This window comes from Gopherus evgoodei, chromosome 1 (assembly GCF_007399415.2).
Source record: "Gopherus evgoodei ecotype Sinaloan lineage chromosome 1, rGopEvg1_v1.p, whole genome shotgun sequence".
Lineage (NCBI taxonomy): Eukaryota > Metazoa > Chordata > Testudines > Testudinidae > Gopherus > Gopherus evgoodei.
In genome coordinates this window covers 239,135,560-239,160,917 of record NC_044322.1, presented here as the reverse complement: position 1 = coordinate 239,160,917, position 25,358 = coordinate 239,135,560, and the positions used below count along the sequence as shown (strand labels likewise).

The 25,358-nt window shown below is 45.1% G+C and overlaps 1 protein-coding gene across 8 annotated transcripts in view; it reads right to left on the bottom strand.

Annotated features, from left to right (window-relative positions):
- Positions 1-25,358, bottom strand: part of TTLL1 (tubulin tyrosine ligase like 1) — a 51,986-nt gene that overhangs the window by 9,925 nt on the left and 16,703 nt on the right. For 2 of the 8 annotated variants that reach the window (XM_030540258.1, XM_030540230.1), the window contains exons 2-7: positions 21,602-21,718; positions 17,291-17,499; positions 13,524-13,704; positions 12,019-12,153; positions 11,742-11,850; positions 616-759 (exon numbers count right to left, since the gene is read on the bottom strand). In XM_030540258.1, coding sequence (XP_030396118.1) covers positions 616-759; positions 11,742-11,850; positions 12,019-12,153; positions 13,524-13,704; positions 17,291-17,499; positions 21,602-21,714 — 891 coding nt within the window. In that variant the 5' untranslated portion in view covers positions 21,715-21,718. Of the gene's footprint in view, positions 1-615; positions 760-11,741; positions 11,851-12,018; positions 12,154-13,523; positions 13,705-17,290; positions 17,500-21,601; positions 21,734-21,840; positions 22,012-25,358 lie in introns of all 8 variants that reach the window. The other 6 variants (XM_030540251.1, XM_030540241.1, XM_030540276.1 and 3 more) reach the window with 6 other exon arrangements.

Sequence of the window (25,358 nt, the reverse complement as noted above, 5' to 3'; positions counted from 1 at the left end):
CCTTCTGTAAATGCCTGCAGCTACTCATATACTATAAAGCTCTGTCAAGCTGTTCAGGAGGAAAGAGGATACATGATGGTGCCATAGTTTTTTGGCATGAGTTTGGGATAACTATATTACTCACATATCAGAGAGCTGCAAATAAGTTACACAAATTCTCTAAACAAAATGGAAGAAAGAACCTTAACATCCTGGCATTTTGTTTGACATATTGTCTTCCCAGGCTATTTCCTCCTACGACAAATTTGTTAATACTGAAACACGTCAGGGCTGGGCAGAGGTTAGGGTAATTCAAAAGTGACTTTAAATGAGAGTAAGAGTTTGTGATGGTTTCAGCACATTAATTTACTCATTTAATATACACACAAACAGCTTGACCCCACAATCAGGTTTCTCCAAGCACACTCAGCTCTACAGGGACACTGAGAGGTGACAGAGTTTTTAAAAAGAAAAAAGTAAGACAGTAGCATGAGAGCATCAGCATTCAAAACAACAATCCAGCAGGAGGAAATGAATTGCTTTAGTTTTTTTCTTTACTGTAAACTTGTTTTCAAGACTATTGAAAGTCTGCAGCCACGAGAGTAACTCTGGCAGCATTCCATTAGCACTACTCACTGCAACGGCCTTCAGCGACTGCACAATTATCCAATGAATTTCATCGAACAGTTTGTTAGTGACCTCCTTTCCACGAGTACTCTCTAGATACAAGCGCAAGTTACTCACTGTCCATTTGCCTCCGTGGATATGATTGTAGTCATCCTACAGAGTGTTAAGGAGTTAATTCAGTCTCATGGAGTTTGCAATTATTCAGAAGTTGCATTCTCATCCGTACAAACTTAAACTTGTGCTTAAAAACAAGAGTATTTTTTAAAACTATTTTTACTGAATGACATTTTGCAGGATATGTAAGGCCCCAATTTTTCCTTTGCACAGCCATCTATGTAACATAGAACACATTTTAAATCACCTACATCTAATTAAATAGCAAATCACAAAAACAAGTGTTAAAACTTGTCTTACGGTAATTACAATTACATAAGAACAATAATCAAACAGAAGCTGCATTTTGACAGTCTAACGATGCAGGAGAGGACACAGGAAATAGAGTATAGGATTGGAATGATTGGGAGATCAGATTTTCAAGACTGAAAGGAAAGGGTTAGGTTTGGGGAGAGGGTTGTTTCATTGGACAGGAGGACTAGACTAGTGGTTAATTTAACAATGGTTAAACCACTGTTAAGTTAACCTTTTAAAAAATGTAGCACTAACAGCACGTTTGAAAGTCTCTGAAACACATGAAATATGACCAACCATTTCTATTGTGAGTAGTCAGTCTTTTTCCCCAGCAGGACAAAAATTTGATCTAACAGTCAGCACTCACTGGGAGACACCAGCACCAGTCTCAGTCATGAACATACAGAAACAATGACAGCAATGTTCTTCAACACTGCATTTAAAATTATTTTTAATTAATAATTTTGATAAAATAGATCTGGCTACCACTAGATTAGACTGTACTGCAACAGTAAATGGAAAAGAAGGCTACTCTGTATTTATCTCACATATTTATCCTTTTAGGAAGCTAACCTGTGAAGTCTTGAAATATATTGTGCTTGAAAGGCAAAGACGACAAACTGAGGTTGCTCCAGAACTGGCAAGCAAGACACACACTAATGAAGCTCCTGAGTAACTGTGACAGTCTGCATCCCTGTGTTCACCCTTTTTACAAAACTATAATGGATTTTGTACAAAGTATGCCTTGTGAGGTATCATTTGAAAACTCATAATTTGCTGATCATTATTATCCTGGTAAAATGTCTGGCAACACTGTATGTAAAGTTATACGGTTCTCCTGTATAACATTACTGAGACACATTCCAAGTTTAGAGAAGCAGGCACAAAACAGTTCCTCAAAGACAAAAGGCAAACTGATGCCTCAGCCAGGTGTCAACCACATCAAATAGACTATCACCTGTTTAAGTGGCCATTCTTTGGCAGGAAAAAGGGTGCAAGCAAGAAATCTACATTTTGGCAAAGAAACAGCTGGAGGTTCCCATTCCCACAGACCATCTGTCTCCTGAACCTCAGCTGGAGATGACTTTCAAAGAAAAAGAGGACTATAAGAAAAGGAAACAGAGGCTCCAAAATACTCCTCCCTTTTTCTTCCTCAGGCATCAACGCCACCTGAAGGATAAGGAAATTAACACTGAACTGGGGGAAGTGGTTCTGGCTGAAATAAGACTAGTGAAGCATGTGACGAGAGAAATCTTTGCTTTAAATTCATTTAGCTTGTTAAGTTAGATATTCATTGTGTTTTACCTTTTATTGTCTTGTAACCAATTCTAACTCTTAAGCCTGATTACTTGTAATCACTTAATCTATATTTCTGTAGTTCATAAATTTATTTGATTGTTTTATCTAAACCAGTGCATGTTTGGATTGAAGTGTTTGGGAAACTTCATTTTGGGATAGTAAGATTTGTGCATATCATTTCTATTAATGAAATGATGGATTTTACATGAGTTTGTATTGTCCTGTGCTGGGCAGTACAAGACACACATTTCTGGGGGAAAGTCTGGAACTGGGAGTTTGCTGGCATTGCCTTGAAGTGTAATTGAGGAGTGTTTGGCTATAGCACTCACAAAAAATAGCTGGGAATGATTAACATGCTGAGGGAGGTGTGAGAGCAGACCAGGAGTGGTTGCTCTCATAGCGAAGTCATGTAAAAGGCACTCCAGGCTGGAGAATTGAGGGAACACAGCTGTCTATCGGTCCAGATTATACCCTGAGGAATGTCACAGTACCTCTCAGTGTATATTTTTTAGCTTTATAAAGGCTCTTCTCAGAGAATTTCCAAGAACGTTATTTATTTTGTGAGGCTGCTAAATTATAAGCCACAATGTGCCCTGGAAACAAAAAAAAAAATTTAGTGGAAGACTGTGTTTACCCATCAGAGAACAAAGCATAAGAAGCCTCTGTATTTATTTATAGGCTTTTTTACAGTGCTCATCTTTGTAGTATCTGAGAACCTGTACAGAATGAAGCATCTGAAACATGTGATTCTCACAACTTGCCCCATGAGAAACTTCTTAAGATTCCAAATTCCTGCTAGGGGATGTACATCAAAGCTTCAACCCTGTTCAATCTACACTTTGATTCCAGAATACCTGTCCTGAAAGTCTGAGCAGATGTGACTGGATAGAGTGATGCATATCATGTACTGGTTAACAAAGAACATGATAGCAAATTGGACCACACTGTGTCACTTATATCTGCCTTGAGGCCTACAAGTAATCTCCAACCAATTCTGCCTAGGTAGAGACAGAAGGTGTCACGGAGTGTGGGGGAGTCCAGTCCTGCACCCCTCTTCCTGGGATTCACAGCAACTCTCAGCAAGCCAGTAAAACAGGTTTATTGGACAACAGAAATGCAGGTTACAGCAGAGCTTGAAGGCACAACCAGTACCCCTCAGTCCAGTCCTTCTGGGGGTTCAGGGTGCTTGGATCCCAGCACAGGATTCCCTGAATTTCAATCACCCAGCCCCAAACCGAAACTGAACTGCCCTTCCTCCAGCCGGCTGATTCCTTTGTCCAGCTTCCCAGGCAAAGGTGCTGACCCCGTCCCCCCCTACCTGGCACAGGTTACAGGCTTAAAAATCTTGTCCCTCACCTAAAGTCCTCCCCGGCTCTCCCATCCCCCACACAGACATCACATCTCTCCCCCCTTCGAGACTGAACTGAGCGGGGTCACTCTGGCCAGTGACCTGGGGAAGTTCAGGGCCCCCTCTCCGGGACAATGCGTCCGCTATCAGGTTGGCACTCCCTTCACATGGACCACGTCCATGTCATAGTCCTGCAGGAGCAGGCTCCACCTCAGGAGCTTGGCGTTGGCTCCTTTCATCTGGTGCAGCCAGGTCAGGGGAGAGTGGTCGGTGTACACGGTGAAGTGTCGCCCAAAGAGATATGGCTCTAGTTTATTAAGGGCCCACACCAAGGCCAGGCATTCCATCTCGATGGCCGCGTAGTTCTGCTCCCGGGGTAGCAACTTCTTGCTCAGGTACACAATGGAGTGTCTCTCCCCCTTTTCATCCTCCTGCATTAACACCGCCCCCAGTCCCGTGTCTGAGGCATCAGTGAATACCATAAAGGGCTTGTCAAAATCTGGGTTTGCCAGAACTGGGCCACTAACCAGAGCCTCCTTCAGCGCCCGGAGAGCCTGCTGACACTGGTCGGTCCAGACCACCTTGTCTGCCTTCCCCTTCTTGCACAGCTCAGTGATGGGGGCGGCTATGGCGCTAAAGTGGGGCATGAACCTTCGATAGTACCCCGCCATCCCAATAAAGGCCTGGACCTGCTTTTTGGTTTGAGGGGCAGGCCAGTTTCTGATCACCTCCACCTTGGCTGGTGCCGGCTTTAGGAAGCTGCTCCCCACCCGATGGCCCAGGTAAGATACTTCAGCCATCCCCACCTTGCACTTCTCAGCCTTTATGGATAACCCAGCCTCCCGGAGTCGGTTCAGCACTTGTTTAACCTGGGACACGTGGTCCTCCCAGGTCTGGCTAAATAGGCAGATGTCGTCAATATACACCACAGCAAAACTCTCCATCCCCCACAGTAGCTGATTCACCAGGCGCTGGAAGGTGGCCGGCGCTCCCTAGAGGCTGAAGGGCAGGCTCAGAAACTCGTAAAGCCCCAGAGGGGTGATAAAGGCCGATTTCAGCCTGGCATCTACATCCAGCGGCACTTGCCAGAAGCCCTTTGTAAGATCCATGGTGGTGAGAGACTGAGCGCCTCCCAGCTTGTCTAGGAGCTCGTCAGGCCTGGGCATGGGGTAGGCATCAGATATGGTGATGGCATTGAGCTTTCAACAGTCCACACAGAACCGGATCAACCCATCCCTTTTGGGGACCAGCACCACTGGTGAGGCCCAAGGGCTGGAGGATGGCTGGATCACCCCCAAGGCCAGTATGTCCCTGACCTCTCTTTCCAGGTCCTGGGCAGTTTTCCCGGTGACCCGAAAAGGGGAGCATCTTATAGGGGAGTGTGACCCGGTCTCCACCCGGTGGACAGTCAAATTAGTGCGTCCAGGCTGGTTGGAAAACAGCTGTCGGTATAGATGCAGCACCCGTCTGATCTCAGTGTGCTGGGCTGGGGTCAGCTGATCAGAGAGGGGAATTGCCTCCAGGGGGGAACCAGCTTTTGTCCCAGGGAATAGATCCACTAAAGGGTCATCTCCCTGCTCCTCCCAGTGTCCACACACGGCCAACACCACATTCCCCCTGTCATAGTATGGCTTCATCATATTCACATGGTACACCCAGCGGTGGTGCGCCCGGCTAGACAGCTCCACCACATAGTTTACCTCATTTAGTTGCTTGACAACCTTGAAGGGCCCTTCCCAGGCAGCCTGGAGTTTGTTTGTGAGAACCATCACTTGATCCCCGGTGGCAAAGGCGCGGGCCCACGCCGTGCGGTCATACCAGACCTTCTGCTTCCTCTGGGCTTGGGCCAGATTCTCCCTGGCTCGGCCCATGAGCTCAGCAAGTCTTTCCCAGAAGGTCAGGACATACTCCACCACTGACTCTCCATCGGGAGCGGCCTTCCCCTCCCATTCATCTCTCATCAGGTCCAGGGGCCCCGTTACCCGCCTTCCATATAACAGTTCGAAAGGCGAAAACCCAGTAGATTCCTGGGGTACCTCCCTGCACACAAACAGCAGGTGAGGTAAGTACTTGTCCCAGTCCTGCGGGTGCTGGTTCATAAATGTTTTTAGCATCATCTTTAGCGTCCCGTTGAACCTTTCCACCAGCCTGTTGGACTGGGGGTGATACGCTGAGGCCCAGTTGTGCCAGACCCCACATTTCTCCCACAAGCACCGGAGCAGGGTCGACATGAAGTTGGACCCCTAGTCCGTTAAGACTTCCTTGAGGAACCCCACCCGTCTGAAAATGGTCAGCAGCGTATCTGCCATGGTGTCTGCTTCAATAGAGGACAAGGCCACTGCCTTGGGGTAGCGAGTGGCAAAATCTACCACCATCAGGATGTATTTCTTCCCCGACCAGGTCGCATTGCTGAGAGGTCCCACTACGTCCATGGCCACCTTCTGGAAAGGTTCTTCTATGATGGGTAAAGGCCTCAAAGCCGCTTTCCCCTTGTCCTGGGCCTTCCCCACCCTCTGGCAGGGGTCACAGGATTGGCCGTACTGTCAGACATCGGTAAAGACCCCAGGCCAGTAAAAGTTCTGTAGCAGCCTCTGCCTGGTGCACCGGATGCCCTGGTGCCCTACGAGAGGGATGTCATGGGCCAGGTACAGTAGCTTGTGGTGAAACTTCTGGGGAACCACCAGCTGCCTCCTGATCCCCCATGACTCTACTTCCCCTGGGGGAGCCCATTCTCCCACAGGAACCTCTCCTTGCAACCTCTCCTCCTGGACTGTACCGCACTGAGGTTAGCCAGGTCCCTTGGCCTCCACAAGGAGGGATCTTTCTGCAACTCAGCCTGGAACTCAGCAGCTGGGACAGGGATGGGGACATGCTCTCTCGTCAGCTGGGTCTGAGGCCGCAGCCTCTCTGAGCCGTGTCCCTGGGCGTTCCCTCCCCACCAGGTTAGGGTCCTGCGCCTCGGGCAGAGTACCTTCCCCGTTGTCAGGGAGCAGTGCCCTGCGCTGACTCTGACTACGGGTCACGACCAGCGCACCCCGGGTGTGGCTTGGCCAGACCTCCAGGTCCCCCCCCATTAACACCCCCGTGGGCAAATGTGGGTCTACCCTCACATCCTTGGGGCCCTCCTTGGCCCCCACTTCAGATGTACCCTCGCCATGGGCACCTTGAATGGGGTCCCGCCCACACCCATCAGGGTCAGGTAGGTGTCGGGCACCACCCGATCTGGGGCCACCACCTCGGGCCGGGCCAGCTTCACTTCTGCGCCCGTGTCCCAGTACCCAGTGACCTTCCTCCCATCTACCTCCAGGGAAACAAGGCACTCTCTCCGGAGGGGCAGCCCCGCACCCACCCTGTAAACCAAAAACTCGGAGCCTGGAGCATCCAGCCCCCCAGAGGAGCTGACCTGGGGCCTCCTCTCTCCTTTGCAGGTGGAAAGCCCCCCTTTCCTGCGACCACTGCCCCTCATCTGGCTGGATCTCTACCAAGTTAACCCGCTGTGGGGTCGGTCTGCTCAGTCTGTCCTTGAGTCTGGTGCACTGGGACCGTATGTGGCCCCTCTGGCCACACTGATAGCAGCTCATGTCTCGTTGGTCCCCTCAAACCGGTCGGTTGTCCCTCACGCTGGGCGTTCCCCTTGGGAGGGGGTTCTCCCTATTCTCCCTTTGGGAGGTCCCACTATGACTCTCTCTCTGCATCGCAGCAGGCCTGTTCCTTTGAGACTCCTCCCTGCCACCCCCCGACCAGCTCTTCACAAACTCATCAGCCAGCCGCCCTGCATGTCGTGCGTTCTCTGGCTTTTGGTCCCTCAACCACAGCCTCAGGTCGGGTGGGCACCGCTCATACGGTTGCTCCAGAACCAGCAGTTTAACCAGGTCCCCCTTCGTCTGGGCCCCATCTGCCCACTTGCTGGCGTATCCCTCCATGCAAACGGCTAGTTGTGGATATGAGACCTCAGGGGTTTTATCATGACACCGGAACCTCTCCCGGTACATCTCAGGAGTCAGCCCAAACTTGCGCAGCAGAGCCTGCTTGAATAGTTCGTAGTTCCCTTTCTCCTCCTCTCCCAGCTGTTGGTACAATGCCACGGCCTTGGGGTCCAGTAAGGGGGTGAGAACCCGGAGCCTGTCCCCGGGATCTACCTGGTGCAGCTCGCAGTCCGTCTCAAAGGCATCCAGGAAGTCATCCATGCCCTCCCCCTCCTCACGCTGGGCCAGGATGCACTTATCAAAGCTCCACGCAGTCCTAGGCCCCCCCTCACTCACCGCAGCCGGGGGCCCACTGCCCCTCAGCCTCGCCAGTTCCAGCTCATGATGATGCTGTCACTCTTTCTCCTCCAGTTCCCGCTGTCTTCGTCTCTCCTCATGTTCTCTCTGTCTCGCTTCGTGTTCTCTCTGTCTCTCACGATCCTCCAGCTCTCTCAGTTTTAGCTCTCTCTCCCATTCCAGTTGCTTGCGCTCCACGAATGTCGAGCATCGCCGGGATGATCCCCTGCTGGCGGGTGAGCTTCACCAGGAGGATCCCCTGCTGGCCGGGGGGGTCACGGTGCCCTCGGTAGCCACTGGGCTCCTCCCTGCCCTTCCCCTAGGCGTAGGAATGGGGGGTCTTGGGAAGCCCTCAGCTACCGGCTGACCACTCCCAGCGGGGACAGACACTGGTGCCTGCGCTGCATCTGCCCAGCTGCTTCCCTCAGATACAGGGATCTGTTCATTCAAGCGATTTCCCTCCTCCAGCTGGGCAATCAGCTGGTCTTTGGTGAGCCTTCCACTGCGCAGCCCCCTCTGCTTGTACAGCGCCACCAGGTTGCACTTAAGCCGCTTGGCATACATCTTCCTGCTGGCCACTCACAGGTCGGGGTGCTTGTCGCTCCCCACGGTTTCCAGGGAGACCCCTAGTGCACCAGCCTTTCTTGAGGTCACCGCCTCTCTGCCAGGGTCGAGCTGCAGAATACTCCACCCCTGGGACCGCTCGCTGCAATCCCCCGGGGGACCCTGTTACTGCAAAGTCCTTCTTACCGGGCACACACTCCCAGGGGTTAATCACCCCTTTGTTTTACTGGTCCCCAGTCACTTACTGCAGGAAGCGCCGTCCACAGGGAACAGTATCTCCCGCCGCTGCCACCAGTTGTCACGGAGTGTGGGGGAAGCCGGTCCTGCACCCCTCTTCCTGGGACTCACAGTGACTCTCAGCAAGCCAGTAAAACAGAAGGTTTATTGGACAACAGGAATGCAGGTTACAGCAGAGCTTGGAGGCACAACCAGGACCCCTCAATCCAGTCCTTCTGGGGGTTCAGGGTGCTTGGATCCCAGCATAGGATTCCCTGAAATCCAATCACCCAGCCCAAAACTGAAACTGAACTGCCCTTCCTCCAGCTGGCCGATTCCTTTGTCCAGCTTCCCAGGCAAAGGTGCTGACCCCCTCCCCCTCTACCTGGCTCAGGTTGCAGGCTTAAAAATCCTGTCCCTCACCTAAAGTCCTCCCCGGCTCTCCCATCCCCTACATAGATAGACCCTACTGCATCACAGAAGGGATTGCTGTTATTTTGTTTACATTTTACACACACACACACACACACACACACACACACACACACACACACACACACACACACACGTTCAGTGATTTAGACCCAAATATCCAAGTGTTTGTTTATTATTACTGAAAGGGAATTTCCCTTCCCCTTTGCTCCTAATTTTTTTGTTTCACTTGCTTGCTTGATCTTATCTGAAATTAGATTATAAAAACTCTTTGGACTACATCTTCCCATGTGTTTGTATTATGTGTGGTGCAAAGAGACCACAATTGTGACTGGGGGCACTTGAGAACTACTGGAATACTAATAAATAATTTAAGTTAAAAGTTAGCTTCTCTGGACTTGAACTAAGATTTCAGAGGAAACCCATGACCTTAATCTTGTGATAATTTGGGCACTCATAACAGTTTATACAAAAAGCAAGACTCTTGTTCTAGCATTTACCTATCTGATTGATTAAGATCACTTCCACAGCTACAGAGCTTTCATATAGCAGAACAAGAGATATTGACTTGTCTGTGGGCCCTTCTGCCAAGTAGACTCTACTACTATTATTCATTCCTTTCTCATTTCTAGGCTGGACTACTTTAATGTGCATTACTGGGAGCAGACCTAACCTTGAAAGTAATACAACTGAGCTGATAGGGAACACGGCCTGCATGCTAACAGGGACATGTGTACCTAAAACCTACATTCCAATCTCAACCCCATCAGCCTGTTCACTGCCAAGTACAATGCAGGGTGTCAATTATGTATAAAGTTCTAAATAGCTTGGGCCACAGCTATCTCCAAGACCAATTCTTCTTGTGTCCTATCTTATCAGTTAGCTAGCTGGAATGTTTTTGAGAGCTAAGTTCTCAGATGACAAGGAATATGCAGTATTGGGGAAAAAGAGCATTCATTGGTGAGCAACCTTGTCTTTCAAATTTACTCATGCTTACAGTCACTAAAGTCAGAACTTAATGTTTAAGATTTGTGTTATTATTACAGTACTTCCTGGAGGTTAGAATCTGAGCCCTGCTGTACAATGCATTGTACAAATACAGTAGAAGATAGACCTTGCCCTAAAGAGTTTAGGAGCTTAAATACAGTAACTCCTCACTTAAAGTTGTCCCGGTTAACAATGTTTTGTTGTTATGCTGCTGATCAATTACGGAATATGCTTGTGTCAAGTTGTGCAATGCTCCCTTCTAACGTCGTTTGGCAGCCGCCTGCTTTGTCCACTGCTTGCAGGAAGAGTACCCCGTTGCAGCTAGCTGGTGGGGGCTTGGAACCAGGGTGGACCGGCAGACTCCTCGTCAGCTCCCCGCTCCCTTAAGTTCCCTGTGCTGCAGCTGCCCAGCAGGCTATCAATTGCCGGGCAGGTCAGCAGTCCCTCCCCCCACTGCCATGTGCTGCTCCCGCCCTCTACCTTGGAGCTGCTCCCAGAGACTCCTTCTTGCTGTGAAGGGAGGAGGATGGGGGGGCTAATGTCAGGGTGTCCCCCTCCCCCCTGCTTCTGCACCCCACTTACCCCTTCTCTATATAGAGCAGGGAGGGAACATGGACGAAAAGAAAGAGACCTTGGGGCAGCAGCTGCTGTCTCAACTTCCTGATCCACTTAAAAAGACAATGCACTTAAGAGTGGGTCAGCTTACTTAAAGGGGCAGTGTGCATCTCTCTCCCCCACACACAAGGTCTCTGTCTGCTATGCTGTCTCCCATCTCTCGTGTTCGTGCTGCTTTGTGTGGGAGGCTACATTAACAACATGTTAACCCTTGAGGGCTCAGCCGAGTGCTAGTTCATCATTTAGCAGCAAGGCATTCCCTGGGAAATATCCCTCCCTCTTCCATCCTCTAACTTCACCACCTCAACCAAGCTTCATAATCATCATAGCTTTTGAACAGTATTAAATTGTTTGTTTAAAACGTACACTGTGTGTACATCTAATATATAGTTTTTTGTCTGGTGAAAAAAATTTCCCTGGAACCTAACTCCCCGTCTCATTTACATTAATTCTTATGGGGAAATTGGATTCGCTTAACATCATTTCACTAAAAGTCGCATTTTTCTGGAACATAACTACGTTAAGCGAGGAGTTACTGTACTATATTTAATCTATTTTAAGATACTGTATCAAAAATGTAAAATACAAAACTATCAGGTACAATTTGATTAAGTATTTATTATTGATAGTTGGGGTGATGATCTGAAGTACAAAGCTGTACATTTATCTACAGCCACATTTATGGCCAATTTAAAATGCTAGTACTTAGGTACAGCTTTATAGACTTATGAATACCTATGCTTTTAACTGTTGCAGTTTGAAATGTAAATATCCACATTATAGTGCTGCACTGTGTTCTATCTATTATCTCATGTGCTTTTGAAATAATATGAATCAATTATGTTTTGCAAATAAAATGCATAACAAATATTTAGCTCAGATGACTTAATGAGGAGGAGGCGAAGAACAGAACAAAATACACAAGCGCTTATATTCCATATTTATGCAGTTTAAAATAATCCAGTTTGCTATTAAATTAGTATTTTTGAAACTCAAACACTTACCCCATGTTTCTGAATGGCAACATTTGTAAGATGTACAAACATGTTATCTAATTCACTTGTACTTGGTGTATATTTTACTGTGCAAAACCGGCAAAATCCAAGTTTATACCTTAAACAAAAAAGACATTTAATAGGTTAAATGCAACTAGAGTTGAGGAAAACAACATTTTAAAATACCAGATGCTTGGTAAATTTCTCTGTACAATGTGTGCAGAACCTTCTGCCTGAATATATCTTAACATGGAAAACAAAAAGCTAGAAATTAGTTTGATCTTACATGTAACACCGCAGCGGACGATACGTAGACACTAAAACATACAAGCGCAGGTCAAATTTCTTCCCACCAATCAGTAATGGATTGTTGATATACAGAGAAATTACATAGGCTTCTTTAGAAGACTGAGAAACAAACCTAGAAAAAGTACATAGTATGTTTCAGAATGTGCTGATTAAATGTTGAAATGTTTTCCTCCCTTAGAAGCAGTCTCTCAAAAAGTAATGAAGTTCTACCTTTACTAAAATCCTATATCACACTTCAATTAAATTTTAATATTATGCTGGTTAATGTGTGCAGGAGACTTGGTTTCACTGTGTACAAAAACATAGCTAAAACAAATGAGTGGGATTAGCTGTCCATTTAAGTTTTTTACATTTCACTGTTATAAGAAGAGTATTTAGGCTCCAACTCAGCAAGCTATTTTATTTAGCAAAGCCCTTAAATACCAATTTGAGTGCATCACTAACTGAGGCCTTTGCAATTATTTTTATCAGTAGTCAATATTGATGATTTATACTATCAAGCCACGTTAATGACAGTTTGCCTCTTAAATTATCAATAATTTTCAATAAGATCTGTTAAAAATCCTCTTGGAAATGCAGTCACCAACATTTTTAAACTGCAGGGGAAAAAAAGACAACTAAGAAAAAATGCAAAAAAGTTGTTCTTCAGGTTGCTTTTATATTGGAAGGCTACTTGTCTTACAGTTACTTTTTTAATTGGAATGGGATAACAAAAAAGGTCAGGTGATACAGATTTTTCTCTTGGTAGAGCAGCCACATTCCTCCGTGTTGGGTGGGATTGGAGACAAAAACGAGGATCATGGTCACTTTCCCCAAGCTTCTTCCTCTTCTGACTCACTGTGAGGATGCTCTATTCCTTCCTCCCACCTTAATGCAAGTCTTAGATATTATGGCTTCCCTATTCATGAGGCCCAGCTGTCAGCTCTGCTCTTTAACTGCTTAACAGGCCACAGCTAATAGCTCCTCTCTCCAGGCCCCTTATTGAAGGCAGCCCATGCAGGCTGTTTTTTTCTACCCAGAACAGTGAAGAGATTTCATGGTTCCACTGAGGATGGGGTTGTATAATGTCACACACTCTTCCTCAGGCTGAAAATGAAGTCACTTACTAGAAGTGAAAAACTTTCCTCTAACTCACAATTCTTTAATGCTGTGAAGCAAAATCATTATTCCAGTTTGCCCATGCAATTTTATTCCTCATATAGCTGGGCATACAAACGCTGCACTTTCACAGAAAGCATATTGAGATAGTGTAGCTCATTGAATTAGTGCTTGTGCCACATGGCACCAAATGCAATAATTGGCACTAAGAGCTGTTTGAAGCAGGAAGTCATTAAATGAGAAAATGCAACTATAATGAAGTAACGCTAAGTGGTTTGGTGCACGGAAAGAGTTCTCCATTAGTGAACTGATATTAAGCATGCCAGACTGTGACAGAATATTACAAAGTACACAAAAATTGGGAGAGAAGGAAGTTAAACTTACGAAGATGTTTTACTGTCTCGAGACCACTTTTTAATTTGAGAGAGTTTATTGATAAGAAATATCCCCTTCCCCTGGGCTTTCCCGCAAGGTTTCATAATCCAGGTGCTAGAAGGATTTTTTCTGAATTCTTCAACAAACAGGTTGTAATCAGCAGGGAGCATAAAGGTGACAGGCACAAAATCTACATCAAACAAAAAGCAAGATTTAGAACTTTATATCTAGCAAGGATATCAATGTATACAGGTAAAAATATCTTCGCTGGCTTTCCATTCTTCAGTACAGATTGACTATCGTGTCCTTGTCTGATCTACTCCCTTTTGATATGAGAGAACATAAGACCACAACAATGAACAGCAATACTGTGGAAGACCAATGGTCCATCTAACCCAGAATCCTGTCTTCCGGCTGTGGTCAGTGCCAGAACAGAACAGGGCAATTACTGAGTGATCCATCCTGCATGGTCCATTCCCAGCTTCTGGCAGTCAAAGGTTTAGGGTCACCCAGAGCATGGGGTTGCATCCCTGACCATCTTGGCCAAAAGCTATTGATGGACCTAACCTCCATGAACTTATCTCAATTTTTATTTTAACCCAGCTATAATTTTGGCTTTCACAACCTCCTCTGGCAACACATTCCACAGATTGACTGTGCGTTGTATGAAGTACATACTTATGTTTGTTTTACATCTGTTAATTTCATTGGGTGACCCTAGTGTGTGTGTTATGTGAAGAGGTAAATACTGCCTTATGCACGTTCTCCACATCATTCATGGTTTTATAGACCTCTATCATATTCCCATTTAGTCATTTCTTCTAAAATGAACAGTTCCCGTCTTTTTAATCTCTCCTCATATGGAAGCTATTTTATACCCAAGTCATTTTTTTTGCCCTTCTCTGTACTTTTTCCAATTCTAATATATCTTTTTTGAAATTGTGCAACCAGAACTGCATGCAGTATTCAAGGTATGGGTATACCATGGATTTATACAGTGGCATTATAATATTTTCTATCACTTTCTCAATGGTTCCTAACATTGTTAGCTTTTTTCACTGCCAATGTATACTGATATTTTCAGAGAACTATCCATGATGACTCCAAGATCTCTTTCTTAGGTGGTTAACAGCCAATTTAGACCCGAACATTTTATATGTATAGTTGGGATTATGTTTTCCTATATGCATTACTCTGCACTTATCAACGTTGAATTTAATCTGCCATTTTGTTGGCCAGTCAGCTTTGGACTTACGGTAACTATCTTCAGTAGGTTTGTATCATCCGCAGATGTTACCACCTCATTGTTTACTCCCTTTTCTTGATAATTTATTAATAGCACTGGTTCCAGTACAGATCCTTGCAGGACCCCACTATTTACCTCTCTCCACTGTGAGAAATGACCATTTATTCCTACCTTTTGTTTCCTATCTTTTAACCAGTTACCAATCCAGGAGAGGACCTTCCCTCTTATCCTAGGACTACTCACTTTAGTTAGGAGCCTCTAGTACGGGACCTTGTCAAAGGCTTTCTTAATGTCCAAGTACACTATATAAACTGGATTACCCTTGTCCACACGTTTGTTGACACTGTCAAAGAATTCTAATAGATTGGTATGGCATGATTTCCCTTTACAAAAGCCATATTGTCTCTTTCCGAACATATTCTGTTCATCTATGTGTCTGATGATTCTGTTCTTAACTACAGTTTCAACAAATTTGCCTGATACTGAAGTTATGCTTACCAGCCTGTAATTGCCAGCACTGCCTTTTGGAGCCTTTTTTTAAAAATTGGTGTTACATTATCTATCTTTCAGTTATCTGGTACACAGGCTGAGTTAAGCACTAGGTTACATACCACAGTTAGTAGTTCTACAATTTCATATTTTGAATTACTTCAGAACTCTTAGGTGAAAACCATCTGATCCTGGTGACTACTGCTATTTAATTTATTAATTTGTTTCAAAACCTCCTCTACTGACACCTCAATCTGGGACAACTTGGAAAAATAGAAAATAGAACTTGGGGGAGCTCTAAAGTGAAAAAACGTGTAAAGATTTTAAATATTTTGTCGCACAAATAAGAGAAAGCTGTTTTAGTTTTGAAATAGTTGGTAAGAAGTTCCAGAATCTCACAGCTAAGTCTCTGCATGAAACCCCAAACCTTCCCAACAGCCTCTTCCATCCTTCTTCTTTTGCTTCTGTGGCAACACACCTCTTTTGTCACATCAGGGCTGAGTGTTATTCTCTCTCTGCATTGACAAGGTCTGGGGTAAATCAGTCCCACTCTGGAGGTTTAATACTTCACACTAATTTATTGACAATATTTACTGGTTAGGCCTTAGTGTTGGCCCGAGGGCTTCTTTAAACAAAACCAAAACAATTACATTTCCTAACTCCCACTGGAATACTGCTTCTTCTTATGTCGGCTACTAATTGCCAGCCACCCTCTCTAACCCGCTTTGAGCCCAGGTATGCTGGGAACCAAGGCCTCCTCTCCAAACAGGAATAAATACTAGATTTCCCCTTATGGGAAAAAACAGCTCTTTATCTAGAAGAAGTCTTTTCCCCTGGCTGCACGAAACCCTTCTGTAGCTTGAGTCTCATCCCTCTTTTCTTTTCACAGTTAATGGGAGAGGTCTTTAAAGGCTGCAGGCTGCCCTTACTTAGATTCAGATGACCATAATTAACCTGAGCTAACCTCTTCCACTTCATAGGGAAAAAGGCATTAACTATTCTACAACTGATATACCTGCCTTCAGCCACACTTCCAGAACTGTGAGGTCTAGTTCTGATTAAAAAGTGAGAAAATTCTTAACCTTAATAAAAGGGAAATAATGGCTTTTTGTGATAGTGATTTAGAGTAACTTTTAAAAAGGGCCACTCAAAGTACGTCAATTTAAAATAATGTTAACTTTGTTATCAGCACCAATGTAGAAGCTTAAAACTTCCTCCAAAATTTGTCTTCCTCCATATATGTGACTAGTGGTATACAAGAGGGGCATATGGTTCAGTACTCTGAGTTTAGAACCGGGAACAAGGAATGCCCAAGTGTTAATCCCAATTATTAACTGCCTCTGAAGCCCTGAGCAAGTTACAGGCCCTTTGCCTCAGTCTCTATTTGTATAAGATTTATCCATTAACTTCCAAGGAAATGTCTGAGAAGAGTTTAAAAATGTAACACACTATATAAAATACTAAGAATTATTTGTGTTCTTTTTACTAGTGTGGTGAGTGAACCTGAAAATTTGTTTTACTCGCTTGTTCACATGCAAGAACAATATCATGACTAAGGCTATGTTTGTGTCATTGAAGCCCTGTTACATCACTAGAACCACTACTATAAATGTACCGTTGACAAGATACTAGCAAAGATGCCAAGGACTGAATGTGGACATTGAATTATGCACCTTAAAAATAGTCTTTAAAGAGCAGCACCGAGGCACTTTGACAGGTAATTTGGTGATGCTTGCAATTTCATTGCCCATGCCAAACCTATTCCCCAGATTAAAAAAAAACACAACAAACCACACAATTTTTGTCTCCAACACTTTCTGACATCTCTGAGCACTAAATTTTCTGAAAGCATCATACTAAAGCTGTGATGTGTAAATGTATCTATCTTAGGCAAGAATCCCAAACGGATTCCAACATCCAATACTGCTTTTGTTTGAAGTGCATTAATCTGCAGTCTTATCCTACTATTATCACAAAATGATCATGTACAATCTATGTGTGGTCAATAACAAGAACGATGCTGGCAGTCAGAAATATATACCTAAATAAATATATTTTCCATTCTCATCTTTCTCTGCAAGAGGACTCCCTTCTTTTTCTAGTTCTTTCCTATATCTCTTAATATTTTTCACCATCAAGTCCTTCCTCGTCAGCTCATAGTGGTTCGGGAAATGGTTGACGATTTGGTCATCAGAAAGCCGGTAACCAGTTTCCACACTGAAAACATTGCGGATGGTTTGTACGCTCATCCTAGAAGGTGAAACAAACATCAGATGATTTCCTCCCAAGATCATTCAAAAGGAGGACAATCAAGTTGTAGTCTCCTTTATTTTCTAATTCCACTTTGGTTAACGTACCAAATTTATAAGATTAAAAGAAAAAAGACTAAGCATAATGTTAAGGAATACTACTACTTTTAAGGGAATCTGTGACCTCTCTCTGTGTTTAACATTTCTCTTTATAGGATGGATACTTAGTTTATGACTGAAACTTCTACACATCTTGAACCAATGTCAGTGAATCCAGCTGAAATCCTGCCAGACAAGACTGCAGGCCTACAGGCACTATTTACTCCTACACCAGTTCTGAAACCAGAGCAGGGACAGAAGGGAGTCAACTTGTGCCCATCCTATCCTGGCACTATCAGTGGCCAATCAGTCAACAACAGAACTTGGGAACACCCAGTACATGCCCACACACCATAGCAGCACCTCTCTGGAGCTCCTATCTTGTTCTTCAAAATCTCAACTTTCCTTTGCTATAAAAAGAAAAGGAACCTAACTTGTGTTTTGAAGAAAACTTCACAAATACGAATATGATTCAGAGACATCTGCAAGTCTGCAAAGAGCCTGGAACAATAGCTCTGGGAGGTGTGAACTGCACTATTCATCTCTGTAAGGTGTGGGTCCTACTTTGACATCCACATTGCTAACTATTTCATTCCTCATCTAAGAAAGGAGAGGGAGGGTCACAGATCTGCACCATTTACTGTGATTGACTATGACAATCAAGGTCCAGACACTCCAAGGGGACAAGAGGCCTGAACTCCAAATAGGCACATGAATCATCTGGTTCTATACAATATTGACTAAAGTCTTTTATAAAAGCTTGCAATGTTCTAAACATGGTCATTATGACATCTATATACAGACGAATGTTATGAATTCAAGTATACAGAAAACCGTGCTCATGATTTGTAGTGCCGTCAGCAGGGAGGGGCTACCTCCCTAACCAGAAGACACTAACTCCAAGCACCTAATATTGTACAATCCAGCAAAAGACAAATGATGGGCCTTTAGAGTTCGGCTATGTCTAGATTGGTAACTGGACAAAACTTGTGTCTTTCAGAGGTGTTAAAAACACACACACACACACACACACACCCCGAAAGACAAAAGTTTTGCTGACAAGCGGCAGTGCGAACAGCTCTTTACCAGCAGGAACACTCTCCTGATGACAACGCTAATGCTGCTCGTGGGAGTGGAAGTTTTTTGTCACCAGGAGAGTTGACAAACAGTGACTACACTGCGTGCCTTTTAGCGGCATGGCTGTGGCGGCACAGTTGTGTCCCTAAAAACTGTAGTGTAGACATAGCCTTAGTGAGAAAACACAGACATCCCAGCTAGAATTTTCCCACCCTGAATAACCAGAAGTCACTGAGACAAGGGAAAAAAACAAAAGAAGAGAAAAAGCCCTTTCAAATAGGATGCTTGAAGCTGAGGTCTCCATTCAGAAACTAAGGGACAGTCAACTGGCGGGTGCTGTCCGTGAAACCATGGATCCTCTCTATGACATGGGGCATGCTGGGAAGCTGTTCAGAGGCAACAGGCAACTTGTGTTAGAAAGTGAAGTTTATCTGATTTGAAAATGTAAAGCCTAAGGTTATATCTTTGCATTAATTTTCTGTGTAACTTGAATGTGCATGCTTCCCCTTTGAATCTATGATTTTTCTATTAAAGAAACTTTTTGTTTAGTTTTACCCCAAGCAGGTCTCTGATGTGCAAACTGTGTGGAGTGTGTGCGCGCCAAAGCAAGCTGGTATATGGGGGGCTGGTTTCATGCTTCTGGAGATAATGAACCAAAGGGGAAAAGTCTGTCTGTCTGGTGATTAAGAACTCTGGGTGGATGAATTTGGGGAGACGTGGGATCAGAACAGCTGTTGCGGTCACCCTGCAAGGAGTGATTAGGCTGGTGGAAGCCAAGGTGAGGCCTTTATGCTTGTGGCTTGACTACCAGTGTCAGGGCTCTGAGCCACAGCAGCATAGCATTAACCCACAATCAGGGGCGAGCGATTCTTCCTAAAAGTGTGTGTGTGTGGAGGTGTGTGTGTGTGGAGGGAAACACGAGGCATGGCCTGGGGAAAGGGGCTCAGGGGCTGACAAGCTGCAGCTAGGCCACGGTAAGAGCCACCCGGGAAGCTGTGGGGAGCCGTGGACCCTCTATCTGCCCTGATGGTGAGCATGAGGGGGAGGGGAAGGACATGGGCTGGGGGCCGCTCTCAGGGGCCCACCTCCCCCCAGGCAGGTGGAAGGTCCTTAGCTCCCTGCAGCTGCCTGGGTTCCACAGGCCACTCTTACCCGAGCCTGGCTCCAGCTTCCGGCTTGGCCGGGAAGGGGCAGGGCCTCAGGAGTTGATGAGTGGCAGGGGGCTGGGCCCGTGGCAAAAAGTGGACCTGTGCAGTCATAGGGCAAAAAGGGGGGTTAGTGGGGTACAGATTGCAATAAGAATCTGTAACCCATTAACCCCCCTTTTGCGCCCATGAAAGCAGAGGTGTTAACGGACCTGTCTAACTTGAACGGTCCCTTAGTATATGTGCTAACAACTTATGCTAAACAATCTATTCCATCTTGCATTTGGCTGTGATGCTCAGGCCATGTCTACATCTAAAATTTTGCAGCGCTGGTTGTTACAGCTGTATTAGTACAGCTGTATAGGGCCAGCGCTGCAGAGTGGCCACACTTACAGCAACCAGCGCTGCAAGTGGTGTTAGATGTGGCCACACTGCAGCGCTGTTGGGCGGCTTCAATGGGGGTTCGGGGAACGAGAGAGCAAACCGGGAAAGGAGACCAGCTTCGCCGCGGTTTGCTCTCGCATTCCCGGAACCACCCAGCAAACCTCAGGGAAGGAGACCTGCTTGCTCGGGGGTTCGGGGAACGAGAGAGCAAACCGGGAAAGGAGACCAGCTTCGCCGCGGTTTGCTCTCGCGTTCCCCGAACCACCCTGCAAACCGCAGGGAAGGAGACCTGCTTGCTTGGGGGTTCGGGGAACGAGAGAGCAAACCGGGAAAGGAGACCAGCTTCGCCGCGGTTTGCTCTCGCGTTCCCCGAACCACCCTGCAAACCTCAGGGAAGGAGACCTGCTTGCTCGGGGGTTCGGGGAACGAGAGAGCAAACCGGGAAAGGAGACCAGCTTCGCCGCGGTTTGCTCTCGCGTTCCCCGAACCACCCAGCAAACCTCAGGGAAGGAGACCTGCTTGCTCGGGGAACGCGAGAGCAAGCCGGGGAAGGAGACCAGCTTGATTACCAGAGGCTTCCTCAGGTATGCTGGGATACCTGCTTATTCCACGGAGGTCAAGAAAAGCGCTGGTAAGTGTCTATACTTGATTACCAGCGCTGGATCACCAGCGCTGGATCCTCTACACCCGAGACAAAACGGGAGTACGGCCAGCGCTGCAAACAGGGAGTTGCAGCGCTGGTGGTGCCCTGCAGATGTGTACACCTCCTAAGTTGCAGCGCTGTAACTCCCTCACCAGCACTGCAACTTTCTGATGTAGACAAGCCCTCAGAATACCTTTTCCAGACCTGAAGAAGATCTCTGTGTGGCTCAAAAGTTTGTCTCTCTCTCTAACAGAAGTTGGTCCAGTAAAACTAAGAGATATTACCCCACCTTATCTCTCTAATATCATGGGACTGACATAGCTAAAACTACACTGCATATACTTCAGGTGGCAGCTTTTGAAAACAAAACAAAAAAAATCAACCCATGAAACAATCAAAGAAAAAACCACACCTACCTCCTATGCCTCAATCCTGCCACTGGATTAATACAGATAGGCCCCTGCACCCCTAGGGAGCCCTACTGACTTCAATGGGGCTTGCACAGACAGAAGGGTCTCCTCATGCAGATGTAACTGCAGGATTAAGGCCCTGCAGTGCTAGAGAAAACACTGGCAATTTAATGGAGGTATGCTTCCCTCTCAGTGTTAAAAGACATCGGTGATATTCTACATTTGTATGGAGCTTTTAATTTTTAATATTAACAATAAATCATTAACACTGGTTTTAGTTATGGAAAAGTTCATTTTAAAATGTACCGCAAATTGAAAAATGAGAGAATTCTTATATGTACTTACCAGTAAAAATTCCAGTCTTCATTTTCTGCCACCTGAATCCATCCTCTCTTTTCAAAGTTATTTATTAGCACGGACTTTTCTATGTCAGTTACCCATTTCACTTTTCCTGCCATTATCCTAAAGAAAAATCAACTTGTAGTGTTGCATAATTTCAAGACTGCCTCTCTTTCATTTTGTACTTAATACAGGCCAGATAAATCCAAACGGGGAAATGAAAGTGTATCCACAGGGTAACTTACCTTTAACCTTTTTAGAGGAGGAAGTAAATTCATTCAGTATTTGAGAAAGACGATGGCTCCATTAGCACTAGAGACTGAAGTCCTATATTTATTCCCAGAACAGATATAGCATGGGTAGCAGTAGTTGCAAGCCTCTTTCATGCTGCCCTGACAGTGTTCCTCAAATCCCACCTAAGGGACCACATTTAGGAATGAGAACATAATTCAAGTCTTTATGGCCTCTCCAAAACTGCTAACAAGAGTACAGATTAGCATCAACTGTGCTAGTGACTATCTGTCCACTGAACTGAGACCACCAACTTGCCTTTATCTTGGACGTTTACAAAATAAAATTTCGTGTACTGGAAATTTTATCACTTATAGTCAACACTTAAATGAAAATCTCTCTCTTTTAAATGGGAGGTATTTCATGGCTCGCCTTACTCAGTAACTATGGAAACAACAATGTAAGACTATGTAAAGGATTTATGTTGTGAATCCTCTATCAAATATTCACAGTATACTGTAGGACACAACATTTTTTATTTAATTTCAAAATCTCCTTGTTGTTTTTCATATGATTGTTTCTTTATTTCATATAACTGCTAGTTAGCAACTTGCTTCTGGTTGGTTGCATTGACAAGCAACTCTCAAGAGCGTTAACGATATTAATCTCCCGAGTCAAGATCTCCACAACGCTTACTGTAGAAGAGTCCTTTAAAGCCACACCTTGATGAAATAGTCATTTCCTGTCATCTAGAACTCACTTCCTATATCTGATTTCTGACATAGCAACATAACACCCTTCCAATACACAATTTAAAAAAAAATCTAACAGACATTATAATGAAACCACTGAGGATCTCAGTGGGTGCAGGCATTTGGCAGAGTGGATCTAATTGGAAGAGCATGGTTTAACTACAACTATTATGCAACTAAATTAATTAGTGGAGCCAAAGATGACCTGTCTTTGTCTTCAACAGAGTTAAGTTACGATATGCAAAACTCCAATGTTGCTATTCAATCCATAAGTTACTTTTAAAATTGAACTCCAGAGGAGTTGCCCAGTTAGCTCCCCCATAGCTATTTGAAAAAATTGAAAATTGCTGGCTCGTAATAGGTTAAAAAAACCACCCACCAAGTTCCTCAGATCAAATGCCACTATTCTGACTGAGACAGACAAGGGTTCTCTTCTGGCTCTGCCTGGGAAAACAGGCAAAGGACAAACTGCTGTCATCTGAGAGCCAGAAAAAAATGTAAAAAACATCTCACACAATACTCTGCATCTATTCTGAGATGTAAAATACAGATATCAAAAGGAAAATAACTTAATAAATGAATTAAAGTGTATGATTTTCAAGTGAATCTGAAATTAAAACTTCAAACTCACATTTACTAGTGGACTCTCAATTATGCTTTTATTTTTTTTTCTGAAGATTAAAAAATAATTCTGAACTGATATAAGGCAGACTTGTGTGAGAGAAAGTGTGATCTTGTGATCAAGGCACAGAGAATAAAAATAAAAAGATCTGTCATCAATTCCCAGCTTTGCTACAGACTTCTCATGGGACCTTGGATAAATTACTTAATTTCTCTGTGGCTCAAGTTCAACTCTCACAGGAAGTATTATCCCCATTTTATATTTCTCGTACGTTTGTCTGTCTTGTCTATTTATATTGTAAATTCTTCAGGGCAGGTGCCTCCTACTCCTATCTTAGGCTCTGATCCTGCAAAGATTTATGAACCGGCTTTAAAGGGCTCATTTAGCTGAAGGGAAGTGTGTCTTTCACTGGCAGTAAATGACTCACTAATATACGTGATCTCACGGTATAATTAAAAGCGAAAGCTTTCAGGGCTTCTCACCTGTTTCTTCACTTCAAAACTTCGAAACAATTAAAAACTAGAGGTATAATAAACTAATTTCTGAAAACCAAAATTAAATGCAAAGGAAGTCGGCTGCCACAGCATCTTTTCCGGGTGGGCCATCTTTTAACTAAGCCCTGGTCTACACTACAAGTTTAGGTCGAATTTAGCAGCGTTAGATTGATTTAATCCTGCACTCGTCCACACAATGAAGCCATTTTTGTCGACTTAAAGACCTCTTAAAATCGATTTCAGTACTCCTCTCCGACGAGCGCTGAAATCGACATCGCCAGGTCAAATCTGGGGTAGCGTGGATGCAATTCGATGGTATTGGGCTCCAGGAGCTATCCCAGAGTACTCCACTGTGACCGCTCTGGACAGCACTTTCAGTTCAGATGCACTAGCCTGGTACACAGCAAAAACCCTGGGAACTTTTGAATTTCATTTCCTGTTTGGCCAGCGTGGCAAGCTCATCAGCATATGTGACCATGCAGTCCTGGAATCGCAAAAGAGCTCCAGCATGGACCGAACTGGAGGTACTGGATCTGCTGACACTGTTTGGGGAGACGAATCCATGCAATCAGAACTCTGTTCCAAAAGACTAAATGACAAAATATTTGAAAAAATCTCCAAGGGCATGATGGACAGAGGCTACAACAGGGACCCGCAGCAGTGCCATGAGAAAATTAAGGAGCTCAGGCAAGCCTACCAAAAAACCAAAGGGGTACACGGCCACTCCGGGTCAGAGCCCCAGACATGCTGTTTCTATGACGAGCTGCATGCAATTGTAGAGGGGGCCCCTACCACTACCCCACCCCTGTCTGTGGACACCTGCAATGGGGAGAGTCTCATGCAACAGGGATGAGGATTTTGGGGACGAGGAAGATGAGGAGATGGAGGAGGATGAAGAAAGCGCACAGCACGCAAGCAGAGAAACCATTCTCCCCAACAGCCAGGAACTGTTTATCATCCTGGAGCCAATACTCTCTCAACCCTCTCAAGGCAGGCTCATGGACCATGAGAAGGCACCTCTGGTGAGCGTACCTTTGTAAATATAATGTATAGTTTAAAAGCAAGCATGTTTAATGATTAATTTGCCCTGGAGACTTTGGATACATTCGCAGCCAGTACAGCCCCTCCTTTTAAATGGCCAGCCCAATGGGTGCTTGGTATGGGAAAGGAGGGCGCTGCTTTTGAAACCAATCCCACATATTATGAAAGTTGAAGAACGTGAAAGACTATGGCTTACCATGGCTGCCAGCAAGCTAAATTCTGTTGCCCGGCCCCGTGTGTGTGATCTGTCACACCAAACCAGCAGGCCCTCAATATAAGAGGCAAAATGCCACCTTGTACCAAAAGTACATGTGCTATGTAATGTTAACAGCTTGGTTCACCATGAAAGAGTCTACCCACTGTTGTCTAAAATGTGTCTTTTTATATACTACTCTCCCTTTTTTTTCCTCCCACTGCTGCAAGTGATTCAACACTACCCCTATCATATCTATCCCAGAGGCTAGCACAGATAAGAAGGCAAAAAAACCTGCACTCGCGATGAAATGTTCTCTGAGCCCATGCAGTCCTCCCACACTGAAAGAGCTCAGCAGAATACATGGAGGAAATGCCAGAATCCAGGAAAGCCGAAAATTAACACGAGGACAGGAGGGACAAATGAGATG